The sequence below is a fragment of the Oncorhynchus mykiss genome, chromosome 4 (assembly GCF_057628025.1).
Source record: "Oncorhynchus mykiss isolate SJ-2025 chromosome 4, ASM5762802v1, whole genome shotgun sequence".
In the NCBI taxonomy this organism is placed as follows: Eukaryota; Metazoa; Chordata; class Actinopteri; order Salmoniformes; family Salmonidae; genus Oncorhynchus; species Oncorhynchus mykiss.
Genome location: NC_143025.1, coordinates 883483 through 899707, shown reverse-complemented (window position 1 = coordinate 899707; position 16225 = coordinate 883483). Strand labels below are relative to the sequence as shown.

At 45.5% G+C, this 16225-nt stretch overlaps 1 protein-coding gene and 1 pseudogene across 8 annotated transcripts in view; one reads left to right on the top strand and one right to left on the bottom strand.

Annotated features, from left to right (window-relative positions):
- The first annotated feature begins 2739 nt into the window (after positions 1–2739).
- LOC149983648 (F-box and leucine-rich protein 22 pseudogene) lies at positions 2740–3108 on the top strand (annotated as a pseudogene).
- Positions 3109–8454: 5346 nt separating this feature from the next.
- dapk2b (death associated protein kinase 2b) overlaps positions 8455–16225 on the bottom strand; it is a 63943-nt gene continuing 56172 nt past the window's right edge. For 3 of the 8 annotated variants that reach the window (XM_090230810.1, XM_036968769.2, XM_090230809.1), the window contains 3 exons: positions 15536–15625; positions 15278–15361; positions 8455–13636 (listed from right to left, as the gene is read on the bottom strand). In XM_090230810.1, the coding sequence (XP_090086936.1) occupies positions 13556–13636; positions 15278–15361; positions 15536–15625 (255 nt within the window). In that variant the 3' untranslated portion in view covers positions 8455–13555. The remainder of the gene's footprint in view (positions 13637–15277; positions 15362–15535; positions 15626–16225) is intronic. The other 5 variants (XR_016495012.1, XR_016495013.1, XR_005040880.2 and 2 more) reach the window with 5 other exon arrangements.

The following is a 16225-nucleotide window of genomic DNA, read 5'->3' as shown; positions in this document are numbered from 1 at the left end:
CCTTAACCTGGTCTCTTCCTCCCTCCAGGTCTGGTTAGTTTAGTACCAGCCTTAACCTGGTCTCTTCCTCCCTCCAGGTCTGGTTGGTTTAGTACCAGCCTTAACCTGGTCTCTTCCTTCCTCCATGTCTGGTTAGTTACTCTGGTCTCTTCCTCCCTCCAGGTCTGGTTAGTTTAGTACCAGCCTTAACCTGGTCTCTTCCTCCCTCCAGGTCTGGTTGGTTTAGTACCAGCCTTAACCTGGTCTCTTCCTCCCTCCATGTCTGGTTAGTTAACCTGGTCTCTTCCTCCCTCCAGGTCTTGTTAGTGTAGTACCAGCCTTAACCTGGTATCTTCCTCCCTCCAGGTCTTGTTAGTGTAGTACCAGCCTTAACCTGGTCTCTTCCTCCCTCCAGGTCTGGTTGGTTTAGTACCAGCCTTAACCTGGGCTCTTCCTCCCTCCAGGTCTTGTTAGTTTAGTACCAGCCTTAAACTGGTCTCTTGTCCTTCCTCCCTCCAGGTCTTGTTAGATTTGTACCAGCCTTAACCTGGTCTCTTCCTCCCTCCAGGTCTGGTTGGTTTAGTACCAGCCTTAACCTGGTCTCTTCCTCCCTCCAGGTCTTGTTAGTTTAGTACCAGCCTTAACCTGGTCTCTTCCTCCCTCCAGGTCTGGTTAGTTTAGTACCAGCCTTAACCTGGTCTCTTCCTCCCTCCAGGTCTGGTTAGTTTAGTACCAGCCTTAACCTGGTCTCTTCCTCCCTCCAGGTCTGGTTAGTTTAGTACCAGCCTTAACCTGGTCTCTTCCTCCCTCCAGGTCTGGTTAGTTTAGTAAAAGCCTTAACCTGGTCTCTTCCTTCCTCCATGTCTGGTTAGTTAACCTGGTCTCTTCCTCCCTCCAGGTCTTGTTAGTGTAGTACCAGCCTTAACCTGGTCTCTTCCTCCCTCTAGGTCTTGTTAGTGTAGTACCAGCCTTAACCTGGTCTCTTCCTCCCTCCAGGTCTTGTTAGTGTAGTACCAGCCTTAACCTGGTATCTTCCTCCCTCCAGGTCTTGTTAGTGTAGTACCAGCCTTAACCTGGTCTCTTCCTCCCTCCAGGTCTGGTTGGTTTAGTACCAGCCTTAACCTGGGCTCTTCCTCCCTCCAGGTCTTGTTAGTTTAGTACCAGCCTTAAACTGGTCTCTTGTCCTTCCTCCCTCCAGGTCTTGTTAGATTTGTACCAGCCTTAACCTGGTCTCTTCCTCCCTCCAGGTCTGGTTAGTTTAGTACCAGCCTTAACCTGGTCTCTTCCTCCCTCCAGGTCTGGTTGGTTTAGTACCAGCCTTAACCTGGTCTCTTCTTCCCTCCAGGTCTTGTTAGTGTAGTACCAGCCTTAACCTGGTCTCTTCCTCCCTCCAGGTCTGGTTAGTTTGGTACCAGCCTTAACCTGGTCTCTTCCTCCCTCCAGGTCTGGTTAGTTTAGTACCAGCCTTAACCTGGTCTCTTCCTCCCTCCAGGTCTGGTTAGTTAACCTGGTCTCTTCCTCCCTCCAGGTCTGGTTAGTTTAGTACCAGCCTTAACCTGGTATCTTCCTCCCTCCAGGTCTGGTTGGTTTAGTACCAGCCTTAACCTGGTCTCTTCCTCCCTCCAGGTCTTGTTAGTTTAGTACCAGCCTTAACCTGGTCTCTTCCTCCCTCCAGGTCTGGTTAGTTTAGTACCAGCCTTAACCTGGTCTCTTCCTCCCTCCAGGTCTGGTTAGTTTAGTACCAGCCTTAACCTGGTCTCTTGTCCTTCCTCCCTCCAGGTCTGGTTGGTTTAGTACCAGCCTTAACCTGGTCTCTTCCTCCCTCCAGGTCTGGTTAGTTTAGTACAAGCCTTAACCTGGTCTCTTCCTTCCTCCATGTCTGGTTAGTTAACCTGGTCTCTTCCTCCCTCCAGGTCTTGTTAGTGTAGTACCAGCCTTAACCTGGTCTCTTCCTCCCTCCAGGTCTTGTTAGTGTAGTACCAGCCTTAACCTGGTCTCTTCCTCCCTCCAGGTCTTGTTAGTGTAGTACCAGCCTTAACCTGGTATCTTCCTCCCTCCAGGTCTTGTTAGTGTAGTACCAGCCTTAACCTGGTCTCTTCCTCCCTCCAGGTCTGGTTGGTTTAGTACCAGCCTTAACCTGGGCTCTTCCTCCCTCCAGGTCTTGTTAGTTTAGTACCAGCCTTAAACTGGTCTCTTGTCCTTCCTCCCTCCAGGTCTTGTTAGATTTGTACCAGCCTTAACCTGGTCTCTTCCTCCCTCCAGGTCTGGTTAGTTTAGTACCAGCCTTAAACTGGTCTCTTGTCCTTCCTCCCTCCAGGTCTTGTTAGATTTGTACCAGCCTTAACCTGGTCTCTTCCTCCCTCCAGGTCTGGTTGGTTTAGTACCAGCCTTAACCTGGTCTCTTCCTCCCTCCAGGTCTTGTTAGTTTAGTACCAGCCTTAACCTGGTCTCTTCCTCCCTCCAGGTCTGGTTAGTTTAGTACCAGCCTTAACCTGGTCTCTTCCTCCCTCCAGGTCTGGTTAGTTTAGTACCAGCCTTAACCTGGTCTCTTCCTCCCTCCAGGTCTGGTTAGTTAACCTGGTCTCTTCCTCCCTCCAGGTCTGGTTAGTTTAGTACCAGCCTTAACCTGGTCTCTTCCTCCCTCCAGGTCTTTGACTGTTACTGTAGATGTGGTTGTTTCACCTAGCTATCTTAAGATGAATTCATTAACTAAGTCTCTCTTTAAGAACGCCTGCTAAATTACTACAACGTCAAATATACATGATTCTTCCTTTCTCCAGGTGTCCTAACCTGCTGTCCCTGACCCTGTCTGGCTGCGGGCATATCTCAGACCAGGAAGTGATCTGTGTTCTGCAGAGCTGCAGCCGCCTCCGCTCCCTCCATCTGGAGAACTGTGTCCGGGTCACAGACCTGACCCTGCAGGCCCTGGTGCTCCACGGGGCCGGCCTCCACCAGGTCACAGTGGACTTCTGCCGTAACATTACTCGGGCAGGGCTGCAGATGATCCGGGAAAGACGGCCGGACATTAGGCTGACCGCTGAGAGGAGCGCAGGGATGATACCTGATAGTAAACCGGACAAGAGGACGCAGCTACCTCTCGGACGGAGACTTATGCAGAAGTTCTCCTAATGTTCTCCTGATGACATCACTACAGTTCTCCTGATGAGGCTACAGCTGTGTCTCTATGGGCCCTGGTTAAAAGGAGTGCACTACATGGGGAATAGGGACCTATTTTGGAATAGAGTGCCATTTGGGAGACAAACCTACTGCTGAAGAAGGTCCTGCAGTTGTCATGATGAGAGGCCATGGTTGTGTCCCAAATGGTACCTTATTCCTTATATAGTGCACTGCTTTAGACCAGAACCCAATATGGACTGCTGAAGGTTCTTCAGTTCTCCTGATGACCAGAACCCAATATGGACTGCTGAAGGTTCTTCAGTTCTCCTGATGACCATAGACTTAACCACAGACATCTTCTTCTCAAATAGCACCCTATTCCCTATATAGTGCATTACATTTGACAAGGGCCCATTGAGCTCTGGTAAATAGTAATGTAGGGAATATTTGGGACACAGTCCATAGTTTCACCACTAGGAGGCAGTGTTGAAATGCCTAAAGGTGAATGGGAGGGTCACTGTTGACTTGTTTTGGACTTCAGTCTTATTGATAGGAGCAAAAATAGTTTCGGTTCTGAATTAAAAGGGCCAATTATTATAATTGTTTTGACTTTATACCGATTTTTATTTGAGGTGTTTTATACTTTTTGTGTGGTTGGGTTTTATACTGAGATTTAATGATTTGTTTTAATGTTTGTTTTATTAAACACTAACTGTGGATGACACAGTTGAGGTCCCTAACTGAATGTAAGCCTGTCTCTCTCAATGTTATATAAACTGATTGAGTCATTCACATGTAACGCCTCACGTTTCATTCCCAGAAAACAACAGTACAGTGCAGGCTATGTTGGACCAATTCCCTTTTGAACACATTAAGTTGCTCACTTTACTGGACTCTGTGGATATGGACTGTAGTGCAGAGTTTCCAACATGTTCTCTGTGAGGGGGAAAGGGGAGAGGTCGAGGGGGAGAGGGCAAGGGGAGGAGGGGGAGAGGGCAAGAGGAGGAGGGGAGAGGGCAAGGGGAGGAGGGGGAGAGGGCAAGAGGAGGAGGGGAGAGGGCAAGGGGAGGAGGGGGAGAGGGAGAGGGCAAGGGGAGGAGGGGAGAGGGCAAGGGGAGGAGGGGGAGAGGGCAAGGGGAGGAGGGGAGAGGGCATGGGGAGGAGGGGAGAGGGCATGGGGAGGAGGGGGAGAGGGCAAGGGGAGGAGGGGGAGGAGGGGAGAGGGAATGGGGAGGAGGGCAAGGGGAGGAGGGGGAGAGGGCAAGGGGAGGAGGGGGAGAGGGCAAGGGGAGGAGGGGAGAGGGCATGGGGAGGAGGGGGAGGAGGGGAGAGGGAATGGGGAGGAGGGCAAGGGGAGGAGGGGGAGAGGGAATGGGGAGGAGGGGGAGAGGGAATGAGGAGGAGGGGGAGAGGGCGATGGGAGGAGGTCGAGAGGGCATGGGGAGGAGGGGAGAGGGCGATGGGAGGAGGTCGAGGGGGAGAGGGAATTTTTTTTTATTTTTTTTATTTTTTATTTTACCTTTATTTAACCAGGCAAGTCAGTTAAGAACAAATTCTTATTTTCAATGACGGCCTGGGAACAGTGGGTTAACTGCCTGTTCAGGGGCAGAACGACAGATTTGTACCTTGTCAGCTCGGGGGTTTGAACTCGCAACCTTCCGGTTACTAGTCCAACGCTCTAACCACTAGGCTACCCTGCCGCCCCTGGGGGAGTGGGAGAGTTAACCACCTAACTGAGGAACTCAATTTAACCTTGCGCAATACCCTAGATGCAGTTGCACCCCTAAAAACTAAAAACATTTCTCATAAGAAACTAGCTCCCTGGTACACAGAAAATACCCGAGCTCTGAAGCAAGCTTCCAGAAAATTGGAACGGAAATGGCGCCACACCAAACTGGAAGTCTTCCGACTAGCTTGGAAAGACAGTACTGTGCAGTACCGAAGAGCCCTTACTGCTGCTTGATCATCCTATTTTTCTAACTTAATTGAGGAAAATAAGAACAATCCGAAATTCCTTTTTGATACTGTCGCAAAGCTAACTAAAAAGCAGCATTCCCCAAAAGAGGATGACTTTCACTTTAGCAGTGATAAATTCATGAACTTCTTTGAGGAAAAGATTATGATTATTAGAAAGCAAATTACGGACTCCTCCTTAAATCTGCGTATGTTTTAGTATGTTTTAGTACTATATCTCTTGACACAATGATGAAAATAATCATGGCCTCTAAACCTTCAAGCTGCATACTGGACCCTATTCCAACTAAACTACTGAAAGAGCTGCTTCCTGTGCTTGGCCCTCCTATGTTGAACATAATAAACGGCTCTCTATCCACCGGATGTGTACCAAACTCACTAAAAGTGGCAGTAATAAAGCCTCTCTTGAAAAAGCCAAACCTTGACCCAGAAAATATAAAAAACTATCGGCCTATATCTAATCTTCCATTCCTCTCAAACATTTTAGAAAAGGCTGTTGCGCAACAACTCACTGCCTTCCTGAAGACAAACAATGTATACGAAATGCTTCAGTCTGGTTTTAGACCCCATCATAGCACTGAGACGGCACTTGTGAAGGTGGTAAATTACATTTTAATGGCATCGGACCGAGGCTCTGCATCTGTCCTCGTGCTCCTAGACCTTAGTGCTGCTTTTGATACCATCGATCACCACATTCTTTTGGAGAGATTGGAAACCCAAATTGGTCTACACGGACAAGTTCTGGCCTGGTTTAGATCTTATCTGTCGGAAAGATATCAGTTTGTCTCTGTGAATGGTTTGTCCTCTGACAAATCAACTGTAAATTTCGGTGTTCCTCAAGGTTCCGTTTTAGGACCACTATTGTTTTCACTATATATTTTACCTCTTGCGGATGTTATTCGAAAACATAATGTTAACTTTCACTGCTATGCGGATGACACACAGCTGTACATTTCAATGAAACATGGTGAAGAACCAAAATTGCCCTTGCTAGAAGCATGTGTTTCAGACATAAGGAAGTGGATGGCTGCAAACTTTCTACTTTTAAACTTGGACCAAACAGAGATGCTTGTTCTAGGTCCCAAGAAACAAAGAGATCTTCTGTTGAATCTGACAATTCATCTTAATGGTTGTACAGTCGTCTCAAATAAAACTGTGAAGGACCTCGGCATTACTCTGGACCCTGATCTCTCTTTTGAAGAACATATCAAGACCATCTCAAGGACAGCTTTTTTCCATCTACGTAACATTGCAAAAATCAGAAACTTTCTGTCCAAAAATGATGCAGAAAAATTAATCCATGCTTTTGTCACTTCTAGGTTGGACTACTGCAATGCTCTACTTTCCGGCTACCCGGATAAAGCACTAAATAATCTTCAGTTAGTGCTAAATACGTCTGCTAGAATCCTGACTAGAACCAACAAATTTGATCATATTACTCCAGTGCTAGCCTCTCTACACTGGCTTCCTGTCAAAGCAAGGGCTGATTTCAAGGTTTTACTGCTAACCTACAAAGCATTACATGGGCTTGCTCCTACCTATCTCTCTGATTTGGTCCTGCCGTACATACCTACACGTAAGCTACGGTCACAAGACGCAGGCCTCCTAATTGTCCCTAGAATTTCTAAGCAAACAGCTGGAGGCAGGGCTTTCTCCTATAGAGCTAAATTTTTATGGAACGGTCTGCCTACCCATGTCAGAGACGCAAACTCGGTCTCAACCTTTAAGTCTCTACTGAAGACTCATCTCTTCAGTGGGTCATATGATTGAGTGTAGTCTGGCCCAGGAGTGGGAAGGTGAACGGAAAGGCTCTGGAGCAACGAACCGCCCTTGCTGTCTGCCTGGCCGGTTCCCCTCTTTCCACTGGGATTCTCTGCCTCTAACCCTATTACAGGGGCTGAGTCACTGGCTTACTGGGGCTCTCTAATGCCGTCCCTGGAGGGGGTGCGTCACCTGAGTGGGTTGATTCACTGATGTGGTCATCCTGTCTGGGTTGGCGCCCCCCCCCCCCCCCCCCCCCCTTGGGTTGTGCCGTGGCGGAGGTCTTTGTTGTCTCCTGACCCATCCTGTCTCAGCCTCCAGTATTTATGCTGCAGTAGTTTATGTGTCGGGGTGCTAGGGTCAGTTTGTTATATCTGGAGTACTTCTCCTGTCCTATTCGGTGTCCTGTGTGAATCTAAGTGTGCGTTCTCTAATTCTCTCCTTCTCTCTTTCTTTCTCTCTCTCGGAGGACCTGAGCCCTAGGACCATGCCCCAGGACTACCTGACATGATGACTCCTTGCTATCCCCAGTCCACCTGGCCGTGCTGCTGCTCCAGTTTCAACTGTTCTGCCTTATTATTATTCGACCATGCTGGTCATTTATGAACATTTGAACATCTTGGCCATGTTCTGTTATAATCTCCACCCGGCACAGCCAGAACAGCCAGAAGAGGACTGGCCACCCCACATAGCCTCTCTAGGTTTCTTCCTAGGTTTTGGCCTTTCTAGGGAGTTTTTCCTAGCCACCGTGCTTCTACACCTGCATTGCTTGCTGTTTGGGGTTTTAGGCTGGGTTTCTGTACAGCACTTTGAGATATCAGCTGATGTACGAAGGGCTATATAAATAAATTTGATTTGATTTGATTTGTACTGTAGATACAGAATGAATAGATATAACTACTGTACTGTAGATACAGAATGAATGGATATAACTACTGTGGATACATAATGAATAGTTAGAACTACTGTAGATACATAATGAATAGATATAACTACTGTACTGTATATACAGAATGAAGAGATATAACTACTGTACTGTAGATACAGAATGAATAGATAGAACTACTGTACTGTAGATACAGAATGAATAGATAGAACTATTGTATAGATAGAACTATTGTACTGAACTATTGTACTGTAGATTCATTAGATAGATTTTTTTTTAATGTTCTCTACTGTGGCAGTTAATCCACAGATAAAAGGGGAAGTCAGTTTCTAGTAATCTCTCCTCCTTCAGTTTTATTCTTAGACTTTATATGGCGGTTGGCAACCAGCTTTAAGGTGCATTACCACCACCAACTGGACTGGAGTGTGGACCTCAGTTGCTTCCAATCACCCAAGTGGGTAGATGCTCCTAAAAACCAATGAGGAGATGGGAGAGGCGGGACTTGCAGCGCATTCAGCATCACAAATAGAACCAAGTTCTATTTTAGCGCCTGGCAATGCAGACGCTCGTTGACGTGCGCAAGCAGTTTGGATTAAATTATTGATTAATTTATTTATTTGGCAATGTGAGCGGTGTGGTCAGCATGCACGACCCACTTAAGACACAAAATCCCCATTTCATGAATATATTAAAATATATCAAAACTTGAACATTTCAGTCATACAAAGTAAGGCCAGTTTTCAAGAGAGATAATACAAATCTTTACTAACTCTGTTTTTTAGATGTACAGTACATGGGAATGAGGAAGTTAGTCACTTATGATGACAACAGCAGAATGAGGAACACAGCAGAATGAGGACAAGAGCAGAATGAGGAAGTTAGTCTCTTATGAGGACAACAGCAGAATGAGGACAACAGCAGAATGAGAACAACAGCAGAATGAGGACAACAGCAGAATGAGGAAGTTAGTCACTTATGAGGAAAACAGCAGAATGAGGACAACAGCAGAATGAGAAGAACAGCAGAATGAGGACAACAGCAGAATGAGGAAGTTAGTCACTTATGAGGACAACAGCAGAATGAGGAAGTTAGTCTCTTATGAGGACAAAAGCAGAATGAGGACAAGAGCAGAATGAGGAAGTTAGTCTCTTATGAGGACAACAGCAGAATGAGGACAAGAGCTGAATGAGGAAGTTAGTCTCTTATGAGGACAACAGCAGAATGAGGACAACAGCAGAATGAGGAAGTTAGTATCTTATGATGACAACAGCAGAATGAGGACAACAGCAGAATGAGGACAACAGCAGAATGAAGACAACAGCAGAATGAGGAAGTTAGTCTCTTATGAGGACAACAGCAGAATGAGGAAGTTAGTCTCTTATGAGGACAAAAGCAGAATGAGGAAGTTAGTCTCTTATGAGGACAACAGCAGAATGAGGAAGTTAGTCTCTTATGAGGACAACAGCAGAATGAGGAAGTTAGTCACTTATGAGGACAAAAGCAGAATGAGGACAAGAGCAGAATGAGGAAGTTAGTCTCTTATGAGAACAACAGCAGAATGAGGAAGTTAGTCACTTATGAGGACAAGAGCAGAAAGAGGAAGTTAGTCTCTTATGAGGACAACAGCAGAATGAGGACAACAGCAGAATTAGGAAGTTAGTCTCTTATGAGGACAACAGCAGAATGACGAAGTTAGTCACTTATGAGGACAAGAGCAGAAAGAGGAAGTTAGTCTCTTATGAGGACAACAGCAGAATGAGGACAACAGCAGAATTAGGAAATTAGTCTCTTATGAGGACAAGCGCAGAATGAGGAAGTTAGTCACTTATGAGGACAACAGCAGAATGACAACAGCAGAATGAGGACAACAGCAGAATGAGGAAGTTGTGAATTTATGAGGACAACAGCAGAATGAGGACAAGAGCAGAATGAGGACAACAGCAGAATGAGGACAACAGCAGAACGGGGAAGTTAGTCACTTATGAAGACAACAGCAGAATGAGGACAACAGCAGAATGAGGACAACAGCAGAATGAGGAAGTTAGTCATTTATGAGGACTGCAGCAGAATGAGGACAACAGCAGAATGAGGAAGTTAGTCTCTTATGAGGACAACAGCAGAATGAGGAAGTTAGTCACTTATGAGGACAAAAGCAGAATGAGGACAAGAGCAGAATGAGGAAGTTAGTCTCTTATGAGGACAACAGCAGAATGAGGACAAGAGCTGAATGAGGAAGTTAGTCTCTTATGAGGACAACAGCAGAATGAGGACAACAGCAGAATGAGGAAGTTAGTCTCTTATGATGACAACAGCAGAATGAGGACAACAGCAGAATGAGGACAACAGCAGAATGAAGACAACAGCAGAATGAGGAAGTTAGTCTCTTATGAGGACAACAGCAGAATGAGGAAGTTAGTCTCTTATGAGGACAAAAGCAGAATGAGGAAGTTAGTCTCTTATGAGGACAACAGCAGAATGAGGAAGTTAGTCTCTTATGAGGACAACAGCAGAATGAGGAAGTTAGTCACTTATGAGGACAAAAGCAGAATGAGGACAAGAGCAGAATGAGGAAGTTAGTCTCTTATGAGAACAACAGCAGAATGATGAAGTTAGTCACTTATGAGGACAAGAGCAGAAAGAGGAAGTTAGTCTCTTATGAGGACAACAGCAGAATGAGGACAACAGCAGAATTAGGATGTTAGTCTCTTATGAGGACAACATCAGAATGACGAAGTTAGTCACTTATGAGGACAAGAGCAGAAAGAGGAAGTTAGTCTCTTATGAGGACAACAGCAGAATGAGGACAACAGCAGAATTAGGAAATTAGTCTCTTATGAGGACAAGCGCAGAATGAGGAAGTTAGTCACTTATGAGGACAACAGCAGAATGACAACAGCAGAATGAGGACAACAGCAGAATGAGGAAGTTGTTAATTTATGAGGACAACAGCAGAATGAGGACAAGAGCAGAATGAGGACAACAGCAGAATAAGGACAACAGCAGAACGGGGAAGTTAGTCACTTATGAAGACAACAGCAGAATGAGGACAACAGCAGAATGAGGACAACAGCAGAATGAGGAAGTTAGTCATTTATGAGGACTACAGCAGAATGAGGACAAGAGCAGAATGAGGAAGTTAGTCTCTTATGAGGACAAAAGCAGAATGAGGACAACAGCAGAATGAGGAAGTTAGTCTCTTATGAGGACAACAGCAGAATGAGGAAGTTAGTATCTTATGAGGACAACAGCAGAATGAGGAAGTTAGTCTCTTATGAGGACAACAGCAGAATGAGGACAAGAGCAGAATGAGGACAACAGCAGAATGAGGACAACAGCAGAATGGGGAAGTTAGTCACTTATGAAGACAACAGCAGAATGAGGACAACAGCAGAATGAGGACAACCGCAGAATGGGGACAACAGCAGAATGAGGACAACAGCAGAATGAGGAAGTTAGTCACTTATAAGGACAACAGCAGAATGAGGACAACAGCAGAATGGGGAAGTTAGTCACTTATGACGACAACAGCAGAATGAGGACAACAGCAGAATGAGGACAACAGCAGAATGAGGACAACAGCAGAATGAGGAAGTTAGTCTCTTATGAGGACAACAGCAGAATGAGGAAGTTAGTATCTTATGAGGACAACAGCAGAATAAGGAAGTTAGTCTCTTATGAGGACAACAGCAGAATGAGGAAGTTGTTCATTTATGAGGACAACAGCAGAATGAGGACAAGAGCAGATTGAGGACAACAGCAGAATGAGGACAACAGCAGAATGGGGACAACAGCAGAATGAGGACAACAGCAGAATGAGGAAGTTAGTCATTTATGAGGACTACAGCAGAATGAGGACAACAGCAGAATTAGGAAATTAGTCTCTTATGAGGACTACAGCAGAATGAGGACAAGAGCAGAATGAGGAAGTTAGTCTCTTATGAGGACAAGAGCAGAATGAGGAAGTTAGTCACTTATGAGGACTACAGCAGAATGAGGACGAGCAGAATGAGGAAGTTAGTCACTATTGAGGACAAGAGCAGAATGAGGAAGTTAGTCTCTTATGAGGACAAGAGCAGAATGAGGAAGTTAGTCACTTATGAGGACAACAGCAGAATGAGGAAGTTAGTCACTTATGAGGACAACAGCAGAATGAGGACAAGAGCAGAATGATGAAGTTAGTCACTTATGAAGACAACAGCAGAATGAGGAAGTTAGTCACTTATGAGGACAACAGCATAATGAGGAAGTTAGTCTCTTATGAGTACAACAGCAGAATGAGGACAAGAGCAGAATGAGGAAGTTAGTCTCTTATGAGGACAACAGCAGAATGAGGAAGTTAGTCACTTATGAGGACTACAGCAGAATGAGGACAACAGCAGAATGAGGAAGTTAGTCACTTATGAGGACAAGAGCAGAATGAGGAAGTTAGTCACTTATGAGGACAACAGCAGAATGAGGAAGTTAGTCACTTATGAGGACAACAGCAGAATGAGGACAAGATCAGAATGAGGAGGTTAGTCACTTATGAGGACAACAGCAGAATGAGGACAACAGCAGAATGAGGAAGTTAGTCACTTATGAGGACAACAGCAGAATGAGGACAACAGCAGAATGAGGAGGTTGTTCATTTATGAGGACCACAGCTGAGCGAGGAAGTTAGTCAATTATGAGGACAATAGCAGAATGAGGAAGTTGGTTATTTAAGACAATTAGATAACAACATTGAATTATCTGTGAGCTGTCCTCTTCCTTTCCACTGTAAACCTAACCTGTACCCCAACATATACCCTAACCTGTCAACTGCAACCCTAACCCTAACCTGTCCATTGTAACACTAACCCTAACCTGTCCACTGTAACCCTAACCTGTACGCTGTAACCCTAACCTGTCCACCATAACCCTAACCTGTCCACTGTAACCCTAACCTGTCCACTGTAACCCTAACCTGTCCACTGTAACCCTAACCTGTCAACTGTAACCCTAACCCGCAGCCTAACCTGTACCCTGTAACCCTAATCTGTACCCTGTAACCCTAACCTGTCAACTGTAACCCTAACCTGTCCACTGTAACCCTAACCTGTCCACTGTAACCCTAACCTGTCCACTGTAACCCTAACCCTAACCCTAACCTGTACCCTGTAACCCTAACCGTTACCCTGTAACCCTAACCTGTCCACTGTAACCCTAACCTGTCAACTGTAACCCTAACCTGTACCCTAACCTGTACCCTGTCCTAACCTGTACCCTGTAACCCTAACCTGTCCACTATCCTAACCTGTCCCCTATCCTAACCGGTCCCCTATCCTAACCTGTACCTTATCCTAACCGGTCCCGTATCCTAACCTGTACCTTATCCTAACCTGTACCCTATCCTAACCTGTACCCTATCCTAACCTGTACCCTATCCTAACCTGTACCCTAACTTGTCCCCTATCCTAACCTGTAACCCTAACCTGTCCACTGTAACCCTAACCTGTACCCTATCCTAACCTGTACCCTATCCTAACCTGTACCCTAACCTGTACCCTATCCTGTCCCCTATCCTAACCTGTACCTTGTAACCTGTCCCCTATCACATGTACATTTCTACAATCTAGATAGCTTTACAGAAGGCAGGGATTCAAATACCATTTCTGTTGGCGCTGAAATCACACTATCTAGGAAACACTATCAACGTGTTTCATCTATTGCCCCAGAAAATGTGTTTTTAGAATGCTGTGCAACATATAAAAGACATTGTATGGACAGCAGTTTTTGAATTAGTCTCTGTGACTGCTTTTGGACCAATCGTGTGTGCTACAGACACACATTCAACAAATCAGAAAAGACAGGCAAGTTTCAGGAAGTGTTGCTTCTCTTCCTGGTTCTGGGTCTTTTCTTCATGATCATCTCCGTCTCCTGGTCGCTCTCACAGTCCCTCTGGAAGTATGATAAAACAACAGACCTTATTAACCCGAGCTGCAAACCTTAACTAGAGCTGCAAACCCGAGCTGCAAACCTTAACAAGAGCTGTAAACCTTAACCTGAGCTGCAAACCTTAACATGAGCTGCAAACCTGAGCTGCAAAAATGAACATGAGCTGCAAACCTGAGCTGCAAACCTTAACCTGAGCTGCAAACCTTAACATGAGCTGCAAACCTGAGCTGCAAACCTTAACCTGAGCTGTAACCTTAACCTGAGCTGCAAACCTTAACCTGAGCTGTAACCTTAACCCTGAGCTGCAAACCTTAACCTGAGCTGCAAACCTTAACATGACCTCCAAACCTGAGCTGCAAACCTTAACCTGAGCTGTAACCTTAACCTAAGCTGCAAACCTTACCCTGAGCTGCAAACCTTAACCTGAGCTGCAAACCTTAACATGAGCTGCAAACCTGAGCTGCAAACCTTAACCTGAGCTGTAACCTTAACCTGAGCTGCAAACCTTAACCTGAGCTGTAACCTTAACCTGAGCTGCAAACCTTAACCTGAGCTGCAAACCCGAGCTGCAAACCTTAACCCGAGCTGCAAACTCTTAACCCGAGCTGTAACCTTACCCTGAGCCAGAAACAACTGTTGTGCACCACCCTTACCACTCAACAACATGCCTCAAATTGCAGCATACGGTTTATTTTGCATTCAGAGAATGCCATCACTGTCTGTCACACACACAGTCACACTTCTCTTCCCAAAACAACTGAATGTACAGTGTGCAACCATCAACAGAGTTAATTATGTATTACTTATTTTAGTTTGAGAACTAACAGAATAACATGTCTGTGGAAAACAGAAGCAGCATTCTGCACCGTGACAGTACCCAGGCGGCATATTTATAACACCTTTCACAGGGACTGTACTGTTGCCTACTGTATACTGCTAACAACACATACTATACTAAACACTGTAATAGAATCATGCTGCCGGTCCCATAGACCTGCTGTAGATCTGATCTAGTTAACCCATAAACCTGCTGTAGATCTGATCTAGTTAACCCATAGACCTGCTGTAGATCTGATCTAGTTAACCCATAGACCTGCTGTAGATCTGATCTACTTAACCCATAGACCTGCTGTAGATCTGATCTAGTTAACCCATAGACCTGCTGTAGATCTGATCTAGTTAACCCATAGACCTGCTGTAGATCTGATCTAGTTAACCCATAGACCTGCTGTAGAACTGATCTAGTTAACCCATAGATCTGTTGCTACCAGTGATAGCTCATGTAGAAAAACATCAAACTTGACTCTTTAGATAAGAGCGTCTGATGAATGACTCTGGATAAGAGCGTCTGATGAAGGACTCTGGATAAGAGCGTCTGATGAAGGACTCTGGATAAGAGCGTCTGATGAAGGACTCTGGATAAGATGACTATCTAAATGTAGACTACAGCAGTGGAGGCTGCTGAGGGGAGGACGGCTCATAATAATGGCTGGAACGGAGCAAATGGAACGGCATCAAACCATGTTTGATATATTTGACACCATTCCACTCATTCCGATCCAGTCATTACCACGAGCCTGTCCTCCCCAATTAAGGTGCCACCAGCCTCCTGTGGACTAGACTGTGAGCTCCTAGTGTACGTACCTCGTCCTGGTCTGCCAGCTTGGGATGACCTTTCTTCATCATACGAGTTAAATGGTTACAGAGAGACACAATTCTGAAGGAAAGCTGTAGGGGGGAGAGTTCAGAGTGATAAGAGGCTCCATCTACACAAATCAAACCAGGCTGGGAGGGAATGTAGGCCCTGAGGCAGACACACAGTTGTGATTAGGAGAGCAACCAAGTGTATAAATTAATTCCCCAAAAGGTTTCTTTCCATTTACTCCTAATGTCGTGTTTTACCTTCCACCTGCGTCGGGCGTATTGTCTCCTGAAGTTCTCCAGGTTGACCACAGACTGTCTCTTTACCAGGGCCTGTCTGGAGTCCATCGGCTGCAGGGGGACAACACACACGGTTAAAGACAGGGATCTATACCTAGGAAATCTATAGTAAGCAACAGTGTTGTGTCCGATTCAAGGCCGGAGCAAACCGAGACGAAGAGGGGGACAAGACCAGAATAATGTGAGTCCAATTCACCACCATGATAAGAGTTCAACATGTCCAGTATTTCTGGGTTAATATTTCAGAACAACATATCGGTGAAAAAAATAGCCATTCTAAAAATGAGTACTAACCCAAACACAGTGGGGAAGAATGGGCCTTCTACGCCTTCAAAGGCTAAGGATAAATTAAACATGTTTTATTTTATTTATTTAACTAGGCAAGTCAGTTAAGGACAAATTCTTATTTACAATGACGGCCTACCAAAAGGAAGGGACGGGGGCTAGGAGAGTGTCCATGATCGTGTCTTTGAATGAAGAGATGGAGATAAAACTGTCCAGTGATATTGAGTATCTAATGCAGGAATCTAATGCAGGAATATTTAGATAAACCCTCTCAAACTTTTTCAGCTAGTTGGCCGTCAAAATTGCACTGATAAACGATGGGGAATTGTAGCCTCCATGTCCTTCTGCAGCTTGCCTGCCAATGCA